At 47.5% G+C, this 22,382-nt stretch overlaps 2 protein-coding genes across 3 annotated transcripts in view; one reads left to right on the forward strand and one right to left on the reverse strand.

The window, feature by feature from the left end:
• grin3bb (glutamate receptor, ionotropic, N-methyl-D-aspartate 3Bb) overlaps window positions 1–2,146 on the forward strand; it is a gene marked incomplete at both ends in the record, with an annotated part of 128,499 nt that extends 126,353 nt beyond the window's left edge. The window contains 3 exons of the mRNA XM_080859875.1: window positions 1,075–1,142; window positions 1,471–1,664; window positions 1,878–2,146. Coding sequence (XP_080716001.1) covers window positions 1,075–1,142; window positions 1,471–1,664; window positions 1,878–2,146 — 531 coding nt within the window. The remainder of the gene's footprint in view (window positions 1–1,074; window positions 1,143–1,470; window positions 1,665–1,877) is intronic.
• A 1,588-nt stretch (window positions 2,147–3,734) lies between these two features.
• On the reverse strand, window positions 3,735–22,285 carry tmem259 (transmembrane protein 259). Of its 2 annotated transcripts, none has more exons than XM_080832469.1 (11): window positions 21,016–22,285; window positions 17,852–18,172; window positions 16,898–17,006; window positions 11,637–11,747; window positions 10,686–10,808; window positions 9,919–10,019; window positions 9,552–9,609; window positions 9,205–9,288; window positions 8,759–8,891; window positions 8,470–8,569; window positions 3,735–6,420 (listed from the first exon to the last, which is right to left on the reverse strand). In XM_080832469.1, exons 1-11 carry the CDS (start codon window positions 21,226–21,228, stop codon window positions 5,710–5,712), a joined length of 2,064 nt encoding a protein of 687 aa, XP_080688595.1. In that variant the 5' UTR covers window positions 21,229–22,285; the 3' UTR covers window positions 3,735–5,709. The 2 variants fall into 2 exon arrangements, with proteins under 2 accessions (XP_080688595.1, XP_080688594.1); XM_080832468.1 differs by having other exon boundaries at window positions 16,844–17,006.
• Between the last annotated feature and the right edge of the window lie 97 nt (window positions 22,286–22,382).

Below are 22,382 nucleotides of genomic sequence, written 5' to 3' on the forward strand. Positions count from 1 at the left end.
GACACACACACACACACACACACACACACACAGACACAGCTGATCTCTGACTCTAGTCTACACACGTGTAACAGCTGATCTCTAGTCTAGACACGTGTAAAAGCTGCTCTCTGGGCTGCAGATAGGTGAGCACACCTGTGCTGTAGCATATTTAAACAATATAGCACGAGTGGGAGTGGGGTAGGTCAGGGATAATCCCACGGCGGGTGGTGTTCGGCCATAGCCACCGAGGCCGCAGGAATTAACGGCCGAATTAACGGTTATCATCAACGCAAATGTTTCATCGCGGAGTGATTTATTATTAGCTGTGAAAAGTCCCAAACTGTTGGTATGTTGACGAATAATCTAAAGCATGGAACGTCTCTCGTCCAATCAGAAACAGCTAAATAACGCGATAGAACCCAATTGTTTTATAATCCCTAAATACATCACACTCACAGCATGGTCATGTGCGCTCTGGACTGGACACCAGCTCAGTGAAAACACCTGTACTGTTGGGTTCACACCAGCAGGTGAGGTTAGGGTTAGGTTGATTCTGCTCTTGTGGAGCCTGTGATAAGAAAGCCTATAATTTCCTCATACCATATACTTTATGTATCTTTGAAGTGTATATTTAGGTGTGTATTAAACACAGTCTGTCCAGGAAATTGCACTATAAAGCACAAGTGCCTCGCACTTTTTTGATTAATTTAGTGTCTGTAAATGTTTATTGGCTATAAGATATGTTTTATGGTATTGGTTTTCCATATCGTGCTAACAGCCAAAAGTGCAGCCAATAAACATGTATTTCATCTTGACATCTACTGAGAAAAGTGTGTTAAACAAAGGCAAAAGTGCCACCTGCTGGTAGCTTACGATAGTGGCAAAGAATTTCCATCGGTTGAAGCCAGCAGTTACCTTAATGCAATGCTGTTGCTGGTTATGATGATGATGATGGTGGGGTTGGTAATTGTGGTGATGATAATGATGATGGTTGTGGTGATGATGATGACGATGATGACCTCATCATGTATGTTGTTGTGAGGGGGATGATGTGACATTGAAGCTGATTATTCCTGCTGCTCTTTTCCCCAGAAAATTCACAGAGCGTTGAACATGACCTATGAGGATGTGAAGAAGCAGCGCGCCAGCACAGAGAAAAGGTACGAGCTCAGAGGTCAGAGGTCATGGTGTGATTAAGAGCTATCATTATGACACAGGCAGATGACATCTAGGCACATGGAAAGGTAGATGAGGCATTGGAATGTTTTCCACTGTGGAAAAGAGAATATTTTCCATTACAATCTTTAGTTAGATGTGGTGTTTACAGAATCAACTTAATGTGATGGTATGTTAAGGGTTTGTAATAGCGCTAAAACAAACTGACTCTGCCCTGTCTCTCTCCCTCTGTCCTGTCTCTCTCCTTCTGCCCTGTGTCTCTCCCTCTGCCCTGTCTCTCTCTCCCCACCCTTCCTGTCTGTCTCCTTGCAGCTGTAACCTCCAGCGCTCTCAGTCCCCCCAGCCTCCTCCTGCCGCCCCCCCGCAAGGAGCCTTCGCCCGCTGGAACAACGAGAGCAGCCGGGCAGCCAAGCAGGCAGCCGAGGCGCTCGAAGCCAAGGACAAGAAGTCCGTGCATTTCAACCTGGAGACACTCAACACGCGCAGGTTGCTGGCACGCATCGGGGGCGGGAGAGGGAGGGGGGGTGTTGAGGAGGATGGAGGGGGGGCTGCGACAGGAGCAGGAGGTGCAGGAGGGGGGGGACGGACCGAAGCGAGAGTGGTGACAGCACACATGTGTGAGAACGGGGGCCCTGCGGTCACGTCGTCCAGCAGCTGCGGCGGTCATCACCACCACGGGGGTCTGTCCATCCCCCTCCCCCTCCCCCGCTCCATCTCAGCCTCACTGGGCGTCCCCTCCTCTGGGTCGTCGGGGTCGTGCGCGGCGCCCCCGCGGCCGGGCGAGATGGAGGAGCTGACGCAGCAGATCGACGGCATCCGTGAGCAGCTGAAGGCGGCGCTGGCCAGGAGGGCGGAGCTTCAGACCACGCTGGCCAAAGAGAGGGCCAACGCCGCCGTAGCCATGGCACCCACAGGGTCCCTCCCCCTCGCTGTGCCCCTCCCGTCACGACGCACACCTCCCCCCAAAGATGGCAAGAGCCAAAGGTGATGCACAGCCAGACCTCTAGGGGGCAGCAGCACACACACAAACTAACTTCTCCAGCTGGTCGTAATTCCTGGAGGCTTCTTCACTGAGCCTGTGCCCTGCCTGAGCACTCTGGGCTCACACACTGGCTGTGATGGGGGGGCAGGACTAGAAGCAAACCCCCCCCCCGAGGAATGGGGACTTTAAAGACGCTGGAGAAGAGCTTGACCAGGGCGTGGCTCCACCTACTCCAGCTCTGCGCCTCATCCTGCCCACAGTTAACCGCTGTTTGAGGTGCAAGTCGTTACAGACAAACAATCACACACACACACACACACACACACCAGCATGCCCATAAAGAGCTGAGACCTCAAAAGAACACACACACGCACACAGACACACACACACACACAAGCTCCAAGATCCTGCTGTGTTTTTTATTCTCTTTCTTGTGTTTATGTTCAGTTTGGACAGAGGAGATGCTTGTCTGAACGCAGGCAGAAAGATTTGTTTCTCTGAGACTCAAGTTCGTATTGTTCCATTGTTTTGATGTATTTTTCAGGAGCCAAGTTTGCTGGAGGAATGGCTATGCAGTTGAATTGCTCCTTTTTAGGCATAACTGACACAGAGCTGGCAGAACTTTTCTCTAGAGCTGCAGCAGAATTCCATTTGATGCAGGACTTCCAGAGAACTCAGGGTTTGAAAGCTGAACTGTGCCTGCGAGTGGAGCGGTGTTTCATCCATGTTCCCTTCCAGTAGGGTTGGGGCCTGAAATGACTGAAATATTAAACTATAACTGTTTTGACAGAAATTCTTTCATTGCTTTACCAATACGGTTGTGTGTGTGTGTGTGTGTGTGTGTGGGTGAGAGCATCCACTTACCATGCTGATGTAACTGGAATAACAAAGCCCCTAAAAGTCTTGAGTTTTTTACAGTTAAAGAAAAGAAGAACAGGTGAAATACACCTTACAGGGTCTAAGCCTAATTCTGTTTAAGTAACGCTTTACACCACCTGGGAAGCACACACACGCACAAATGCACGCACACACTCACACAAGCGCATGCACGCACCATCTCACGCACGCAAGCGCAAACGCACACACACAGTTGCAGACACAAACACTAGGTGCAAAGAGCTTCTTTTTTCTCCTTCTGCAGTTTAATTTACAGTTAAATACATCTGAATGGGAGAGGAAATCTAGTTGTCATCACAGAATTTGAGGATTATTTGAACATTGCCAAAACAAACAAACAAAAAAACTACAATGTATAACAACTTGTTGCAGGACTACAATCATTCGGTTTCCTCACAAATGAGCAAATAGGCACAGAGAAAAGAACATTGAACTGATCACAGATCATGGGTGGAGCATTTGTGTCTGTGTTGGTGATGGCCACCCCAACCCCACCCGAGATGCCCAGCGTCCTTGGCTGAGCGAGCGAGCGGCGGGCATATTCTAATATTGCACAAAACATAATTTCCAGTCCTGTTTGCACTGCACCCCCCACCCCCACACGTTGCATAGCCTTTGAGGATCTTCGAAGTAATTTAGCAATCGACTTCCAAATCTCGCCCCCCCCCCTCCCCCCTCCACACTCTCGTCTCTGGTGCCCATGTGTGGACTACTGTTGCTTCCGGACTTAATCCTGGATCTGGAGCAGGCTGGGACCGGACCGCTTCCTCTGGAGACCCTCTGCTGAGGATAAGTGAACTTCTCCGGGTCCATGGTTTAGCTAGTTTTATTGCCAATTTTATGATCGATGACGCTCCATGTCCACATCTCCTTTCCTCTCCTGTCCTCCGAGCCCAACACAGGCAGTGGCGCACCCCTGGTGAAGTAATCCCATCCCTAGTTCACGGTTCCTACTTTTTATTTATAAACCCCTCAAACACCCACTGTTTCAGACGGAGCTCTGCTTTAAAAAATAATCATTTGCTTGGTCTTTTGTGAGTCAACTTGTCTTGTGTCGTAAAAGTTTTTCAAAGGCAGTGTCTGACCAGAATAGCAATTCCTCTTCTGTCTTTACTCAGACAACTTCTTCTCCCCCTCTCGCTCTTTAAGACTAGGCGTGTACGCACGCACACACACACACGCACACCTGACCCAGTGAGATCACGCTCACACACTGACCAATTCAAACACACTCGCCATCATACCCAAGTAAAGGCCTGGGCCCCTCTATGTTAGACGTCAGTAAGGGCCCCTATGAAGTGTACTGGTTCTTCTTCTCCTGGTCAGTGGGGACAGACTACAGCTGGAGGAAACAAGTGCCTATGTTAGAATGAGTTCCCTAAAACCTCTATGTATATTTTACCCATAACCTCTACCCTTTCACCAGCTTTGAGGAATTCCCTCTGGAAAAGGCTTCCAACCTCTTCGGTTTTAGTCCGTTTTTACTTTTACATTTTCTGTTAGTTTTTTTTCATTCTTTCTTTCATTCTTTCAGTCCAAAGGTTTAAGGCAGCCGCTGAGCCTTCAAATGTTAACTGTTCTACCCATTGCACACACACACACACACGCACACACACTCACACACAAACGCTGCCAGCACACACACCCATTCTGCCACTGCGCAGACAACCTGCAGTCGTCTCTTGCGTTCCTTCCCTTGGGGCAAGCTGTCCATGAGAGGGGCTCTCACACACACACACACACACACACACTCACAGGCAGCAGTGTGGCACAGCATGGGAACGACAGACGACCCTTCTGTGTCTCTCTGTCACTCTCGCAACACCTGAGAAACTCCTCATACTAAGGATGCCACATCTCTCTCTCTCTCTCTCTCACACACACACACACACACACACACACACACACACACACACACACACACACACACACACACACACACACACACACACACACACACACACACACGTCGACAATTGAAGAAAGCAAGCTGATATACCTGTGCTTCTAGGCTCTCGTTGCGTTACCACCGGCGTCATAGCAACTTCCTACACAACAAATGAGGACGTTGGTTAGAGTCCGTGAGACGGAATAGACCAGACACACTGCGTCTGAACAGAAAGGGAACAGGTCCATGGACACACACATAACCATCATACAATAGACCTGTTGGTTTTTCTTTTGTTTTGTTTTTTTATCACGAAATGCAAACAGGGAAAACACTCTTCTACTGAAACGAATCATGTTTTCGAATTTAAGGATTGTTAAAAATAAAAAAACAGAGAAGCAGGAGACAAAAGGACAGCACAGGCTCTCTCAGATGAGCTCACTGCTGATGTCACAGCTGATGTCATCCCATCATAGCTACGTCCACTGACAGTCAGTCACAGCTCAGGACCAAAAAATCTAAAACTAAAACGTTCGCTCTGACCCTCCGAACCCTTGGCGGCCAGCAAGGCCTGATTTTAATTTAGTTGGAATATTTTTCTGTCTCTCTTTGTGCCGTCCGGCCCTCCGAGCGCTTCCTCCTCTCTGCAGCATGAGTGTCCAGTGATGAGGCGCCGCCGTGCAGCACAGGAGGAGGAGGAGGAAGAGGACGAGTGTGTGAGACGCGACGGGTGTGTGAGCGAGATGTGTGAGCGCAGGGGACGGGGGAAAGGCAGCAGGCAGACTCAGGTGGGTGTTGGGGGGGCGTCGTTTGTGGTTTGGGTTTGGGGGGGGCTGGCGTGTGTGTCGCCGTCTGCACACTGTCGAGTGTCCACTGCCACACCGCTCGCCTCCGATGCCCCCGAGTCTGTGTGTGAAGGGAGGGCGGAGCCACAGGGGACATCGCCCTGGGCACACCCCCGAGCTTTGATCTCCATGGCGACCAGACTGGTGGCCCCTCCCTCTCCTCCTTCTCCTGCTGCTCCAGAGCCTTCTGTGCTCTCAGAAGTTCCACCCACTTGGATCTCCGTGGCGACACTGAGGGGAGGCTCCTGTGGCACCGCCCCCTCTCTCAAGCTGCTCGTCTCCAGGAGCGTCCCGCCCAGCTGTGGGCCCAGCGCCTCAGTCAAGATGGCTGCCGTCTCAGCCATCCAGTCCAGCTCGTTGACCACGTCCGCACTCAGCACGCCCGGCCTCGGCTCGCCGGTGCTGGAGGAGGCCTGGGCGCCGGAGGCCGAAGCTGAAGCCTGGGCCTCGCCTGGCTGCGGCGGCTGGCCGTTGGCTGCCGGTCTGGGGTTGGCGGCGTTGCTGGGCGTGGTGTTGTTGTTGAGGTTGTCCTGCAGGGCCGTCTGGTTGGCCTGACCCGCCTGTTGGTTCTGGAGGAGCATCTCCTGGATGCGGATCTGCTGCAGGATGGCGGGCAGCTCGTAGTGGTGGAAGAAATAAATCATGGAGTGCTGAGGAGGAGTGTAGAGACAGAGAATGAGATGAAGGAATTAAAAATATAACAACCGTACAGAAAACTATTGTAAAGCAGCACTAACTACCTGAAAGACGTGCAGAAACCTTTTCAAACAGCGTCAAAAGTACAGTTGACACTGATGAATGAAAGAAATGTTGCTAGCATGCTAGCTGGTGTCTTTCTGTGCTATAGTTTGACAACGTAATGCTGTCACAGCCAATGTTCCCTCTAAGCTGCGCGCAGCGCGCAATCGCGCAGGCCAGTCGAAGTGGCCGCGCACATTTTTTAGTGGCCGCGCACATTTTTCAGACGGCACAAATATTTTTTTTTAGGGGTTAAAAATCTGAGCATCAAAGTGGATGTAGGCTAGGTAATAAACATTTAAAATACTGACATGTCTGACAACCAAGCCGGATGTGCGTTAGAATGTTTACATACAAAGTATCCTTTAGCTCTCTTGGCGGGCTCTGCTCAGCAGTTATAGGCTACCATGGCGAAAAGAAAGGCAGAGCAGGTGCCGCAGAAAAAGGTCTGCCTAACGTTTAAACATGAGTGGATAGATGAAATAGTCCAAACTGAGGTAGGATAAAACTTTCAGACATATTTACATATGAAGAAAGGAGTGGCGTGATCTGCAAATTCTGCTCGGAGGCAAACGCGAAAAGAGAGTTCGCTGGTGGGAAAACATGCAGTAAACACAAGTGACATTATTCTGTTTGTCCGTAAAATTTGTGAGCACCTGGATGCCCGCTTCCCTGAAAATTAGCTGAGTTGGCTGCCTTTGAGCCGGATACATTGGGTCGTGCAGTTAGTGAATTTGATCATGGTCTGAATGACGTGACCAATCTGGCGAAAAGGTTCGAAGCGCTTCTGGAGGAAGCATAAATGCGGTCCCGGGAGGCATTTGTCAACAATACAACGAATTCAAGTTCATGGTTAATGAAAAAAGTAAAAGCGGGCTGCTTAAGTCATTTTCTGATATTGTAACCTGGTCGCTAAAAAGTGAGCTTTTTCCAGATCTGGTACAACTTCTTGTCATTTGTGGCACATTCCAAGCATCTAGCGCCGACTGTGAACGCGGTTTCAGTCTAATAAATATCTAAGACAAAATTGTGAGGCGAGAGAAGATTTGAGGAAGACATTTCCAATATTTTCAATTAGACTTATTAGGTCTTATAGATCTAAGTGATCTTGATTACTGCAACAACAATTTGACATATGTTTAGTCAGAAAGATGTGTCTTCCATAGGCCTGCAGACAAGATGAGCCACACAGCCAGATAGGCCTACCTCCCTCAATGAAATTCAAATGACTTGTTTTGTAGCCTAGTTTGTTACAAACCACTCCGGTTATTACATTATTTATAAAGGCTATGAAAAATACACCATAATTACTATATTTCTTGTAAAGCACTGCATTAGCATTTTTCTTTAAATGAAGTTCCACTTAAATGTTTTACCTGCTGAGAAATGACTAAACACCTTGGATACTTTTATTTTGTAAAATATATATATATAAATATCAGTATCATTCATAACCAGTGAACCAGTCATAACCTCCCTAAACCTTATTTATTTTCAACCAAAGATCCTTTAAGTTCAACTAAACTGACTGGTAAAACACCATCAATAAAACGTTCCAAAGCCCAGCCATTATAAAGGATATTGAATAAATATCAACCTTGTAGACATATTGATGCATTTGCTGTCATCTCTTTGAAAACCTATTGCTAACGCAGGCTCGTGGGCGTTTACGGCAGGTCGCGTGGTTTAAGAAATGCTCACAGTGCTGAAAAGTGCGCTCAGAATAAAAAATATTTGCTCAGTGCTGAAAAAAATTAGAGGGAACATTGGTCACAGCTACTACAATCTACTGCTCTTGCTTTAGCATACTGCACAACCACAGCCAACAGCCCGAGAGAGAGAGCGAGAGAGAGAGAGAGAGAGAGAGAGAGAGAGACTGAGACTGAGAGAGAGAGAGAGAGAGACTGAGACTGAGAGAGAGAGAGAGAGACTGATGCAGACCGAGGGAGAGCCCATCTCACCTGGATGAAGAGCCAGGAGGTGACCAGGGCCAGGCTGCTGTACTGGCCGTTGAAGCGGTAGTGGTAGGCATAGAACGCAAAGTGGTACAGGTAGAAGAACCTGGAACACAACAATAATGCAGGAGCTTAGATAGGAACAGCACACACAGAACATGCAAGACACAAAAGCTCTGTCTGTCTGTCTGTCTTGCATCTAGCCTGCGTACAAGAGATTCCAGCTGTTCATGTTGGTTGGTGTGTGCGTTTGTGTGTGTGTGCGTGCGTGAGAGTGTGTGAGATGAATGTGTACCTGAGCCAGTGGCGTTTGCTGGTGTTCGTGTGGCAGCAGATGGCATCGTACTGGTCAGCCAGCCACACGATGAGGATGATGTAGAAAGCTGTGGTGGTGTCATTAAAGAACTCTGACATGATGGCCTCCATGCCTGATAACAGAGAACAGAGATCAGAGGTTCCCCCTTTTAGAACCTTAGATGTCCAGACAGTCATCATGATATTTGTTTATCTGTATATATCTGAGGGCAGCAACCATATGAGTACATACACACACCTACACATCAGTACACACCCACACATCAGTACACACCCACACATCAGTACACACACACACACACACACACACACACACACACACACACACACACACACACACACAAACACACAAACACACAAACACACTCTGCTCTGCTGATGAAACCCTGCTTGACACCCTGAGGGCCAATCAGGATGTTCTCTTACCCACGAGCGCAAGGATGACTGTAAGCAGAGGGGCTGCTGGGAAGGCAATGGTCATGTTCATCTCTAGCATCTGAAGCAGGTCCACTAAGGAACAGCAGGAGAACAGTTAAACTTACAGCAAACACACACACAGACACACACACACACACAGATTATACTAACACCATAGCACACCACACACACACACACACACACAGACACACACACACACACACACACACACACACACACACACACACACACACACACTGAGTATTCAAGTTTCTCCAAACCAACAGGATGAACTCTGATGGCATATTCAGTGAAGGTGATTGGCTGCAGACACTGAGGAACAAGAGGGGACTCACCAATGAATACAAAGATCTGATGGTGGGAATACCTCAACAGCATAGACACAGACAGGGTCTACAGAGGAGAGAGAGAGAGAGAGAGAGAGAGAGAGAGAGAGAGAGAGAGAGAGAGAGAGAGAGAGAGAGAGAGAGAGAGAAAGTTCATGTCAAGTTCATGTCAAGTTCATGTCAGCTCCCTGCTGCTGCTATCTGAGCACAGCCACATGTCCGACTCCGTGTGGGAGCAGAGCTGTTAGGTTAGTAGGTGGCAGGTCAGATCGTCCTGTATATACAGGTCACGGTGTCACCCGACAGTAACTGAGTGTGTGAGTGAGTGCCAGGCTACGTGCGTCTCCGTGGACTTTACCCCCGGAGAGATACTCACGAATATCACCATGATAACGAAGGCGGCCAGGTAGGAGGTGCGGGCCATCCACATGCTCACGAAGCGGTAGTGCTCTCCCGACACCACATTACGCAGGAAACCTGTCAATCAACAAGCACACACTGGAGTCAGGACCCACTGCAGCACACACACTCAGACGGGACCCCACGCCACGCCACTCACATGCACACGCGCGCACTCACACTACACTCATGTACATACACAAAATCTTTTACACCAACCTACAAACAGCAGATCCATACATTTGCATTTACAAGAATAAGTATGTCAATAAATACACTAGCAAGAAACAAGAAAACTTTCCTGTTGAGACCGCATCACCTGACAGTCTGTGAGAACTGAACAAAGATGGTAAAAGTACCATATCACACACACACACAGTCTGTGGGAACTGCACAAAGATGGTGAAAGTACCATATCTCACACACACGCAGTCTGTGGGAACTGCAAAAAGATGGTAAACCTAATGATGGCATTATCTGGGGTTCAAATTAGACTTTAGGTTTCAGTCTGTTTAGTCTGACCTTTAACCATGACAGGTGCACTCAAGTGACACACACACTTAAGCTGGAAGCCAAACACACAAACATACATCTCCCCTCATATACACACGCACACACACACACATACATACATGAGGTGCACTGAAGTGACACACACACTTAAGCTGGAAGCCAAACACACAAACATACATCTCCCATCATATACACACGCGCGCACGCACACGCACACGCACACACACACACCTTTGTTCTCCTCGTTCTCTGCTAGGGCCTTGACGCTGGACATGAGGATGTCATCGTAGCCCAGGAACTCATCGAGCAAGAATCGACTGAAGCCGTCACCAAAGCACTGGTCCTTCATTGGATCTACAACACACACAACCAAAATAAAATATTTTAATGGGTCTGAAACACACCCAACCAAAACAACAGTCTTTACTGGGTCTGAAACACACACTCAACCAAAACAACAGTCTTTAATGGGTCTGAAACACACACTCAACCAAAACATTGGTCTGTATTGGGTCTAAAACACACACAGAACCAAAACATTGGTCTGTATTGGGTCTAAAACACACACAGAAGAAAAGCACGGTTACATCAGATCAAAGTTGTCTGTAAGCTGGCATGGTGGTCGGCTTAAGGCGCTTTTATTAGGTACTCAGTCTTGCAACTGCAACCCTTTCACGCAATACAACAGGAATTACATATGCAAACCGAAGGGATTAGGTGTGTGTGTGTGTGTGTGTGTGTGTGTGTGTGTGTGTTTGTGTATATGGTCAAGTGGGAGGGGTGGGAAAGATATCCTGGGAGTATGTGCTCATGGGCAAATTATAGATGTAAAGGTAGAGAGAGGGTGTGTGTGTGTGTGTGTGTGTGTGTGTGTGTGTGTGCGTGTGCGTGTGTATCTTACCTAGAGTGACCACCATGACGGGATTGTTGAGGTAGAGAGGGTTTGTGTTTGTGTGTGTGTGTGTGTCCTACCTAGAGTGACCACCATGACGGGGATGTTGAGGTAGAGAGGGTGTGTGTGTGTGTGTGTGTGTGTGTGTGTGTGTGTGTGTGTGTGTGAGTGTGAGTGTGTGTGAGTGTGTGTACTACCTAGAGTGACCACCATGACGGGGATGTTGAGGTAGAGAGGGTGGGTGTGTGTGTGTGTGTGTGTGTGTGTGTGTCTGTGTGTGTGTGTCCTACCTAGAGTAACCACCATGACGGGGATGTTGAGGCGTTGGCGGGTGGTCTGGGAGAGACGCAGGAACCCGTACTCCAGAGAATACTCCACAATGTACTCCTCCTGAGGCCACACTGCAAACACACACACAGATGCTCAAGAAGGAGAACCCCCCACACACACACACGGATGCTAAAGAAGGAGACCCACAAACACACACACACACACACACACACACACACACACACACAGCTGCATGTAGAGGGAGGAAAAACATGTATTTCTACAATTAATATGTTGAAAATGAAATCTGTTTTGTGTCTAACTTTATCCCACGGTTACTATTTGCACTTCATGATTACTATGGCAAAAGCATTTTTGTTCCGTGTGGTGTGGTAGTATGTTTATAATGTTTTTCAGAAAATGGAAAAAAGAAAGAAAAGTAAGAGAAAAATAAAGCAAGCACACAACAGATGGACATAATAAGCTAATACACATGTTGGTTTCATATAATTCACTAACTTTGACCTAGTGGATCGTTGATTCAATTTCCAACCAAACGAATTAAACCCAACCTAATTAAGAGTAGGGAGGTCACAGGAACCGACGCAGTCGATTCAGAAAGCGTCACGCCAAATGTTTTTCTACAGCAACGCAGGAACTGGAAGATGCCATTCTGGGCCTGAAGGGGGCAGCACTCACTTCTCCAAATGTTGCAGTCTGCCGTTAAACCCTCAAACACCAGAGGAAGAAGCAAAATGCCTACTAGCACAGAACACTGATCTAAAATAAAAAAAGAACTTGTTGAAAAGAAAAGAGTTGTGTATGGAAGTTCAAGGCACATCTTCAGGGATTATTAATGAATTTGCCAAAAGCCAGTGTGGGTAAAATGGGTACCATTCTCATTTGGGAGTACCAGATTAGGTAGGTATCTTACCCAGTGAGCAGGCGCCGGGTGAATGTGGGTGCAATTGTGTATGAATTGTGATATTGACTTCACGAGGGCCACCAAGACACACTGGTGCTGTCCTTGCAACAGCAACAATATGTTGGTAATCTCACCCGATTGGACAGGGATCAACCATTCAACACAAAGGCAGATCAATTAAGTTGATAATCCACAAATCAGTCTCATTAAATATATCAGTCTCATAAAATATATTATACTATCAATTTGGAACTCTGATTAATAATTAAATTAATAACTACAAACACAGTTACCTTATTAATAGTATGGTTGAAGGTCATTGGAGTTCTGAATAGAAGAGGTTGACAACGTCCATTCTTGTGTAACATTAAATAAACCAGCGTATATAAATGAAAGTATTTATTACACAATGATAAAGAAATAACACACAATATGTAATCTAGCTAAATGTACCTGACTAATTAATTGAAGAAGTATATGTATGTGTAAGGGAGAGGGAGTGTGCGTGTGCGAGCGAGCGAGCTTGTAAGCTCAGAGTTGCGCTGTTAGGAGCGCGCCTGAAACTATGTGTGTGTGTGTGTGTGTGTTCCTTTGTCCTGACCACGTAGTTCCGCGTGCATGTGTGTGCAATCGTGAACATACATGTGTGGTGATGAAAAAGGACGAGCCTTCCTGCAGCGGGAAGTTCGATTATGAGCTTCGCGTGTGTGGCTATATGAAGGCCAATGTATTTGTTATCGTATGTTATTTACGATGCCATATTAGAAGAGGGAAGTGGTTAGTAACGCATGCAAGTCCCGATGTATATGAGAAGCAATCCTAACGTTAACCCTTAGATGGTGTGGCGAAGCCAACTACCAACTAACAATGAAAGTATATAACAGTTATGTTCGGTAAACAAAACAGATACAATACATGAACAATGGCATATGTAAACAGTCCTATGCTTAGCCAGGTTGTGAATAGCTAAATGCCCAGTCAATGTCAGTTTACCAGTCCTTTGGGGAAAGTTGTGCTGACGTAGATGAGGATGTCCGGAGATGGAGAAAGTTGTCCTTTTTGTGAAGTCTTTGTTTCACTGCAGTTCAGTTCCGAGGAGTTGATCGCTCGGAATGTTGCAGTTTCCGCGAGGTCTCTGTTGTGCTTTGTTCCCGTTGCAGAGTTAGCTAGTTAGCAGGTCTAATGTTAGCTGCTTTGCTAAAATACTTTGTCTTAGTTAGCGGGCAGTGTTTGGCTAACAAAGAGAGTAGGCCTTCACCAGATGACGGTGGAAGGACTGATGCTCCTTAGCCGACGCCAGGAGGTAGAGAGATGTGAGCTGGCCAACGCCAGAGTAGAAAGAGCGCAAAGAGAGTGAATGTTTCATTTCAACGCAGCTTATAGGCAAAAGTGCGTCACGAATTTTAACACCTTGTTTTCAGCCAATTGCTGTCTCAGTACTGAAATGCAGATAACAATTTAGGTGATAAGGGAATTGTGGGTAATGAAGTCTTTGGTTGGACTAGGTACCGACACCAGTAGACCTATGCAAACAGTGCCATCAAACTTTTCAGATTAAAAGGATGAAACACTTCCAATTTAGCAAAGCGCATCAGACAGACATCCTGAATCGTAGAAATTCACTAGTATGGGTATGAACTACTACATGTAAGACAGTTGCTTTAACTGAAGGAGAATTGACTGATCTTATCAAGTCAGGAATGATCATGTGTCAGACAGCTACTGCCAAGTGCTCCCTCACTTCACTTCACTTCACTTCACTTCACTTCACTTCACTTCACTTCACTTCACTTCAGTACTCGCACACGCACACACATACACAGGTAGAGAACCACACAACCACAGAAAATGGTGCTCTTCTTCTTCTGTCAGTCAGTCGAGCACTCTGTCAACATATTCAATGAGATATCAGAACTGAGGGGGTGGGGTGTGGATGGGGATGTTCACATGTTCATTAAGTCCCACGGGTCATTAAACTCTGGGTCAGCTATCCTGATAGCCCCGGTCAGACATATGGATGTGTGCCGCCTGTGATGTACTGTGAATCCAGGGGGCAACGACCTCAAGGCACATATCTCTCCCTGAGCTCCCAGTGAGCTATGAACTCACCAGGCCCTAAACCTTGGCAGCCAGCCAGCCAGCCCAGTCTCACGCTGCTACTGAGGGGGACTACTCCTGCTCCTGATACTACTCCTGCTCCTGCTCCTGATACTACTCCTGCTCTTGCTCTTGCTCTTGCTCCTGCCGCTACTCCTGCTCCTCCTTCTTCTGCCCCTACTCCTGCCCCTCCTACTACTTCTACTCCAGGGATGGCTGGTGGCTTTGAGTATAGGGTCTGAATAGATCCTTGCTGCTAGCTGCTGCTGCTAAAGTTTACCCCTCTAAAGCCTGCTGGGATGCATTTAGGACCTCCTGCCATCTTTTGCATTGAAAACACAGAAACAGCATCTCTGATATTCAGTGATCTTGAGAACACTAGCATCCATTAGATAATACATGTATAGTGGTGATACATATGTCCAGTCACACACCCCTCCACCCATGATGGTGATCCAGGTGTCCAGTCACACACCCCTCCACCCATAATGTTATCAGTGACAAAAGTAGTGTTCTGGGTGAGCGAATCAATGCAAACTGGGCGGTCAAAAAAGTCGGACTGCGTGGAGAATGAACAGCGACTAACACACACATTCTGGCTAGGATGACCAGACAGACAGACAGACAGACAGACAAGACAGACAGACAGACAGACAGACAGACAGACAGACAGACAGACAGACAGACCACTCTGATTCTACAGTCTAACACTGCAGTCTACAGGACTAGGAGCCTAAAAGGACATCCAGCTGAGTCTACCCGAGTCTGGACTCTGCAGGAGAGGGAAAGTCGGAGGACTGGAGCTGCGAGAGAGAGTACGAGAGAGAGAGAGAGAGTGAGAGAGTAAGAGAGAGAAAGAAAGAGAGAGAGAAAGACAGAAAGGGAGAGAGAGAGAAATACAGAAAGAGAGAGAAAGACAGAAAGAGAGAGAGAGAAAGACAGAAAGAGAGAAAGACAGAGAGAGGGAGGGAGAGAGAGAGACAGAGAGAGGGACAGAGAGATAGAGAGAGCGAGGGACAGAGAGAGAGAGGGAGATGCTACCACTGACAGCTCTGCCAGGAATGGATGGAGAGGAGGGGTGAGTAGTGGTTGGGGGGGGAGGGGGGGGGGGGGGGGGGGGGAGTCAGCAGGTAACTGCATCAGCATATAAGGTGCATCTACTGTGTGCTATACTTGAGTGCTGTTTTTTCATTTGTCTTTTAGGAAACACATTTAAGTGAAATAATATATGCAGTTATTATACGGCTCTTCAGAATGTTCCAAAAAGTACCGTTGATTTCAATGGGCCATCCCTACGTCATACCCATACATTAATTCCTGCTAACAGACCTCTGCGAAAGATAATCAGCGCTGTCATTGGCAACGGGTTTTGTACTTCTAATTCACATCTTTCATATCATTCCGCCAGAAGTCCAGTCATTTTAACGCAACAGTAGAGAGTAATTTGAAGTCAGCAAGTAATGGGTTGCTATGCAACACCTGAAACTTCAAAGTTCTATTTGCTTGAAGAACTATTTATTTCTAAACGGGACACATGAAACGGCACCTAAATCATTAAAAAGAGGTATGTTGGAGGAATGTCTTCTATCGTTTTTGGCAAGTACCCGTATAATAAGCGGGATAATGTATTGTCCGTCGGTCATTCTCCAAAAATAATTCCCTTCAGGACGAAACAACACCCTCCGCTGCGCGTCGGGGTGTTGTTCGCCCCGTCGGGAATTATTTTTGTAGAATGACCTCCGGACAATACATTATCCCTTACTTCATTGAACCATTGTAATCCAGTTTGATCACTTACAAACTTTCAATAACATTGCATTGCAAATTATGGATGCAATAAATTCATGAAATTTGTTCATCAAAGTGGTGGTTTAAAAAAAAAAAAAAAAAAAAGAGTAAACGTGGCAAATTCCGATGTCCCCTTGTCACTACTGCATGTACCCGTATGAGAGGGGAATTCAGGGCAGGAGAGATTGTCAGGGAGGAGGAGGAGGAGGGGTGTTATCTGGAAGTGCTACTGAGGCAGTGGAGGGAGTCAGAAGAGGAGGAGGAAGAGGAGGAGTGTTAGCTGGAAGTGCTACTGAGGAAGTGGATGGAGTCAGAAGAGGAGGAGTGTTATCTGGAAGTGCTACTGAGGCAGTGGATGGAGTCAGAAGAGGAGGAGGAGAAGGAGGTGATGACTGGTTGTGCTGATTGTAGCTTTACCTGCTCGCGTTAGCATCTCAATCTCGGAGACAGTCTCCTGCAGCGGCTGCATACCTTTAGTGGGCGTCTGGCTGAAGGAGAGCTCCACTGAGTCGTTCAGGCCCAGACCGGACCCTCCAGCCTGCACAGACGGCTTCAGACGAGGCTCCATGTCCAGCTCAAACTAGGGACGATGAGGGGGAGGAGGAGGAGGAGGAGGAGGAGGAGGATATACAAAGGGGGGGGGGGGGGGGGGTGAAGATGGAGGTTGAAGAAAAGAGGGAAAAGACGAAAAGAAAACAAAAGAAAAAAAGAAGAGGAGAGAGAAATGGAGAGAAAGAGTTAGTGCACACACTAATGTTTACATCTCCAAGCAGACATCAATCCCATCCATTATCCACCAACACCTTCTCAAACATGCTCCTAGCGTCGCCTTCCTACTTTCACTTGCACTTTCTACCCCCCTCCATCCTCCCTTTCTCTCTCTTTCTCTACCAAAGTCTTTAGAGGCAAGTCATGCAACTCGGCAGCCATCTTGGTAATGCCCCTGGGCAGATATTTCAGGCAAACAAGATCAGGCTCCTATCTGAACCAATGGGAGAGATCTGGCTCCTATCTGAACCAATGGGAGAGACCTGGCTCCTATCTGAACCAATGGGAGAGATCAGGCTCCTATCTGAACCAATGGGTGATATCTGTAACTCCACATAGGATGGTCAACCAGACATTATATCACCGGGATCCACCTTTAAATCTGGCATAAATGGTGAAAACATGTTTATCCCAACCGCTTGAAAAAAATGTGTCTTCTTCATGTACACTTGTTCACTGCACATGCGACCGATTGTGCAGCACAGCTATTGCTATGGGAACAGTGGAAATAAACAAACCTTCCTTCCTATCAGTGATTTGTCTCTTCCCTTATAATGTCTCTGCCCCTAACAGCCCCCCCCCCCTTGCTTTCCCTCTCTCCATCTCCCCCTCCCCCTCTATCATCTTTCATTCTCTCATGTTCTTCAGCCTTCTCACCTGTACAGAGCTGTTGTCAAACATCTCCAGGGTCATCTCCTCTTCCTCGTCCTCCTCCGGAGTGATGTGCTGGACCCCCCCGGCCCCCACTCCCTCCGCCTCCAGGCCTGGTTCGTCCCCCTCGGGCTCCTTGACCAGGCCCTGGAAGCCCTCGGTCTCGTAGAACTGCAGGAAGATGGGTGCGCGGCTGGAGTTGCGCTGGATTTCAACGCGCAGGATGCCGTCGCGTGGCCACTTCTCCCGCACGTGCTCCAGGCAGTTGATGGGCGAGCGCGAGAAAGCGATGTGGATGTAGGCCAGGATGAAGAGCACAAACAGAGCCTGGCAAAGAGGAGGAGGAAGAGAGGAATGTCACGTATGGGACCATGTCCACTAAGCACTCTTCATCCCAACAGAGGGTGGTTCGCAAAAATAAACACAGGTGTGATGAAGACTGTAGGTGACGATAAAGAACAGAATAACACAGCTTTGAGGCATGACGGGGTTGAGGATAAACAACAGAATGACACAGCTTTAAGGCATGACGGGCTGAGACACAGAGAGCGGAGCCTCACAACTTTGGATATTGATTTGAGAGAAGAAGAAAAAAAATAATCATGGAGGACAGAGGACAATGACGGGCACAGAAATTAGGCATCACAATGTCAGAGTCTCTGCACCAAGCACAGAGGAGCGGCACTGCCACAGCGACCGACTGCACCCTGACAGAATGATCCCCTTCTAAACAAGACAGTTCAACCCCTACATTAATGTTCTCCCCTCGTGTATTCGTCTTCATGCAGGAGACGCCTGGGTCGGATCAGTTTAAGTGGAAGTGACAAAGGAAGTCTGTGGACTGAGGCTGTGCTGTCCTGGAGTGCACCTCTCTTTCTGTCCAGCACAAGCGAAGGGTGGCACACTCCTGACTGACCCTCAGTTAGGGTAGCACTGTCACACAATCCTTTATCAGGGACCTGCTATCATTAAATCAAATAGATAATGGCAGACACTTCATTCTTGGGTGAGCTGTCATTTTGAGCTAGGGGGTATTCTTCTCAGGTGTGAGGAGAACGACAGATGACAATGTCTATCTTGGACAAGCGCCACCACCCTGTCTGCCCGTCCTGACTGCTGCAGGTCTCTAAAGCGCCACGCTGCTCTGAGGTCACACTGCTGATAGGTGTTGCTGCTGCCGTGCCCGCTGCATGTTGCCATGACGATGCCAACTTGTCTTCATTTCACATTTCTCATTGCGCTTGCCATCCGGTGGCGCCATTTAATGCCCTGTGCCATAAAGTAAAGGCATTGTCAATGCCCTGTGCCATCAGGTGAGGTGGCATTGTTAATGCCCTGTGCCATCAGGTGAGGTGGCATCGTTAATGCCCTGTGCCATCAGGTGAGGTGGCATCGTAAATGCCCTGTGCCATCAGGTGAGGTGGCGCCGGTTAATCCCCCGTGCCATAGGGTGAGGTGCCATTGTTATTGCCCTAGCTCTTTGGAGCAAGCAGATGGGTTGCAAACATGCACCTTCCTCTATCTATATGCTACTGCACTAGATGCATGACATCCCCCTGTGCATAATGCACACTCATCAGTGGGCAGGGGTGGCAAGACTGCCAGTGGCCAATGAAGGTGGAGCGCAGCCACATGTATGTTGAGCCACATCCGTCTCCCGGCAACACTCTCATTGTTGCCGGGTAGCTTAGCAACTTGATGTGGATATGCTGAACAGAAGCACCCATCGGGACCTAGAGCTTCAGACCGAGACAGGCGCCAGCACATTTATTTGAACCGCTACAGGCGAGCACATTACTGCATGACGTGAACTATTATTATTGTCATTCCTACTACAATTTGGTGACTTGGCCTGCTACAGGTGAGCATCCCATCTACTGAGCCAAACATGTGTTGATACTCAACACAACTCTGAGGACTCCTGAGTTATGCAAATATGAAGGAAGTGCCAAGCTTATTTAGCCAATGCTGCAGCCTGGCCTGCTAAATATATCAAATAGGCATCGTGCAGGGTGCAGTGTTATCCTTGGGGAATACCCCAGAGTCTCACAATTTTACTTCCTGTTATCCAAAAAGAGCCGCGTGTTTTTAATCAGCGCTCACAGGGGCAGATGCACGGACCACGGAGAGCGGCGCAGCACAAGAGAGGCGACTGGGCCAATCTGCACTGTGCCTTTTCATTTTACGCTGATTAGACTAAACCTGCGGCTGGTAGCATTATCAACATCTATCGCCGCCCTCTAGCCAGCTACACCGAGTCCAGAATGGAAGCGTTACTGGATGGAATCATGCTCTGGAATCATGGAACCGCCAAACAATAGAAAAGGCTTGCGATTGCGGCCACGTTTAGTCAGTTGTAGCTGGGACATAAAAGTGCTGTGGCGATATCCAGTAGATGAGCTAATGAGTGGCCACGTGATTCATGAATTCCTTAAATACACAGCCACCTTTCAACAGAACGTGGAAATTATAGTCAGGAGAACACCCACTGTGGGGCTTGTTGAGCAGCATGTGTGGCTGAAGCCGATGTTGTGAAGGGACGTCCACTCAGCAAAGCTGCACATACCTTTACATTTTCTTTGTTTGTCAAAGCCCACGGTGCGCTTTGGTGTTGCAGGAATCGAATTTGAGGCGTGACTGAGCATACATTTCCATGGGCTACGTTTAGTAAACTGCGACACGTAAGTGGCATCTAGTAAGGCAGTTTCCCAAGACCGCACAGAAAAATCCGTTTAGGCTTTTTGTCTACAGTAGACATGAGGAGTGAAGCCAGGCATGCGCAGTACACTCGCAGCAACTTCAGCGCTTACCAAAACAAAGTCAGCTGTCCATACACACACAGCTCACACACCCACAGGCATCCCAACAATACTGCCCAATGTCAACTTCTAGCAGAGTCACAGTTCCGACCAATATTCAAATGAGTACATTTCATGTGTCTTACTTCTCCAGATAAGCTTCACTAACCATTTCTAGACTACCTGGACAACATCAAGGACTGCTACAAAGTAGGCCAACAAGTCGAACATCAGTAGGGACCCGGCCTATCGATTTAACGACCCAAATATAAAAAAAATAACACTCCGTTGTGCCCGTGTTTGTACCAGTGACTTACAACATGCTAGATACACCATGTAAACTTTAAATTGGAGTTACTGAAAATGCCTTACCTTCAACAGGACGAAGAACTCGAATATCCGACGAAATGATGGAGGGAACAATCGTGCATAAGTCACTGCCATCTTAAAGAACAGGGCGTGAAAGAGTCGATCTCGCACATTGATGAGAGGGTTTTGGTTGATGTTGGGGTTTCTGATCCTGTTCGCCCCGCCATTGTTGTTAAGGGGGATGTTGTTGTTGACATTACCCTGATTCTCAGACATTATGCTCTCGCAGAATGCTCCCGTGGAAAGTCTGCGTTAATCAGGTCAAATTCCGAGAATTTGCAGCTACCAACGTCCCCACCAAACTAGCTAGCTATAAAGCTAGCAAATAGGTGCTGTTCAAATTGCATTTATTGGTCCCAGTGGTTGATGCTGGACTGTCACTCGTTCAATGGTTGACGCTATACGAAACGGACCTCTTCTTCACGACCTTCAGTAATTGTAAATTCAAGATCTAACGTTGTCTCATGCACTGCGACCATTTCCTTTTGATGACTAGCGTTAACATAGTCACTTTGAAATTGTTGCTCCACCGTGCAATTGATTGTTTCAATCGTTGCAAGTTCAACGGGAGAGACTGCTAGTATTTCAAATTCACTGTTAGTTGAACATGGGTAGCGAACATAAACTAAACACTCCCTGTTGACTTCGCAAATCGACGTTCGTTTTGTCAACAAAGGCCAGTGACTAATGGAGGTCCCATCATTTTGTAAGACGAAATCTCCTCCGATGATAAACAATAGCTCCCGTCAAATGTAGCACCTAAAATCCTGGCAATAATATTTTGCAATACTCACTAGCCGGGTAGCATTATCAGAGCAGGGTAGCCTTGCTAACGGATACGTGGGCTATAATGCGCACTTCACTGTGACATCAGCTTCTGTTTCTTTCACGCCGTTTGATTTGAGCTGAACATATAACTTAATCCAACCGCATAGGAGACGTGAACAAAGTCAGAGGAAAGCCCCTGCCCAGTATCAATAAATGTCCGCTCCTGACTCACTGGCCAATTTAGAAGAAGAAAAAAACAGATATCTAGCTAAGCTTGCTATGCCATATCTGACGTCCCCATCCGACATATGCTAGCTAGCATAGTTAACTCTCCAGAACCCGTATGAGCAAGTTGCAGTTTTGCTTCAGTCGCAAACTTGTTTGTAGGTTTTGTCGCTTACACTTCGCGGTGAGTTAATCCGTCGGTCACAAATTTGGTCTAATCTGTTATTGTCTGTGCGATACAAATGTACCAATTATACGTCGCCGGAGTCCCTAGACTCGTTTACACAACCATTTTCTCGAGCTAGTTAGGAGGAACAAAAAATGCCAGCAAGACAACACCCAGCCGACGTAAAGGTAACTACAAGGGCAGAAATAAT

This window comes from Sprattus sprattus (assembly GCF_963457725.1).
Source record: "Sprattus sprattus genome assembly, chromosome: 2".
Classification (NCBI taxonomy): domain Eukaryota; kingdom Metazoa; phylum Chordata; class Actinopteri; order Clupeiformes; family Clupeidae; genus Sprattus; species Sprattus sprattus.

What these genes read in the sequence shown, in the direction of transcription:
- tmem259 (XM_080832468.1), bottom strand. Translation starts at nt 21,228, where the DNA reads ATGTCTGAGAATCAGGGTAATGTCAACAACAACATCCCCCTTAACAAC. An exon ending in TCAGATCTTTGTATTCATTG is followed by an intron (nt 9,289 to 9,551) that starts GTGAGTCCCCTC and finishes GCTGTTCCTTAG; the next exon opens with TGGACCTGCTTCAGATGCTA. An exon ending in AGCAAACGCCACTGGCTCAG is followed by an intron (nt 8,570 to 8,758) that starts GTACACATTCAT and finishes GTTGTGTTCCAG; the next exon opens with GTTCTTCTACCTGTACCACT.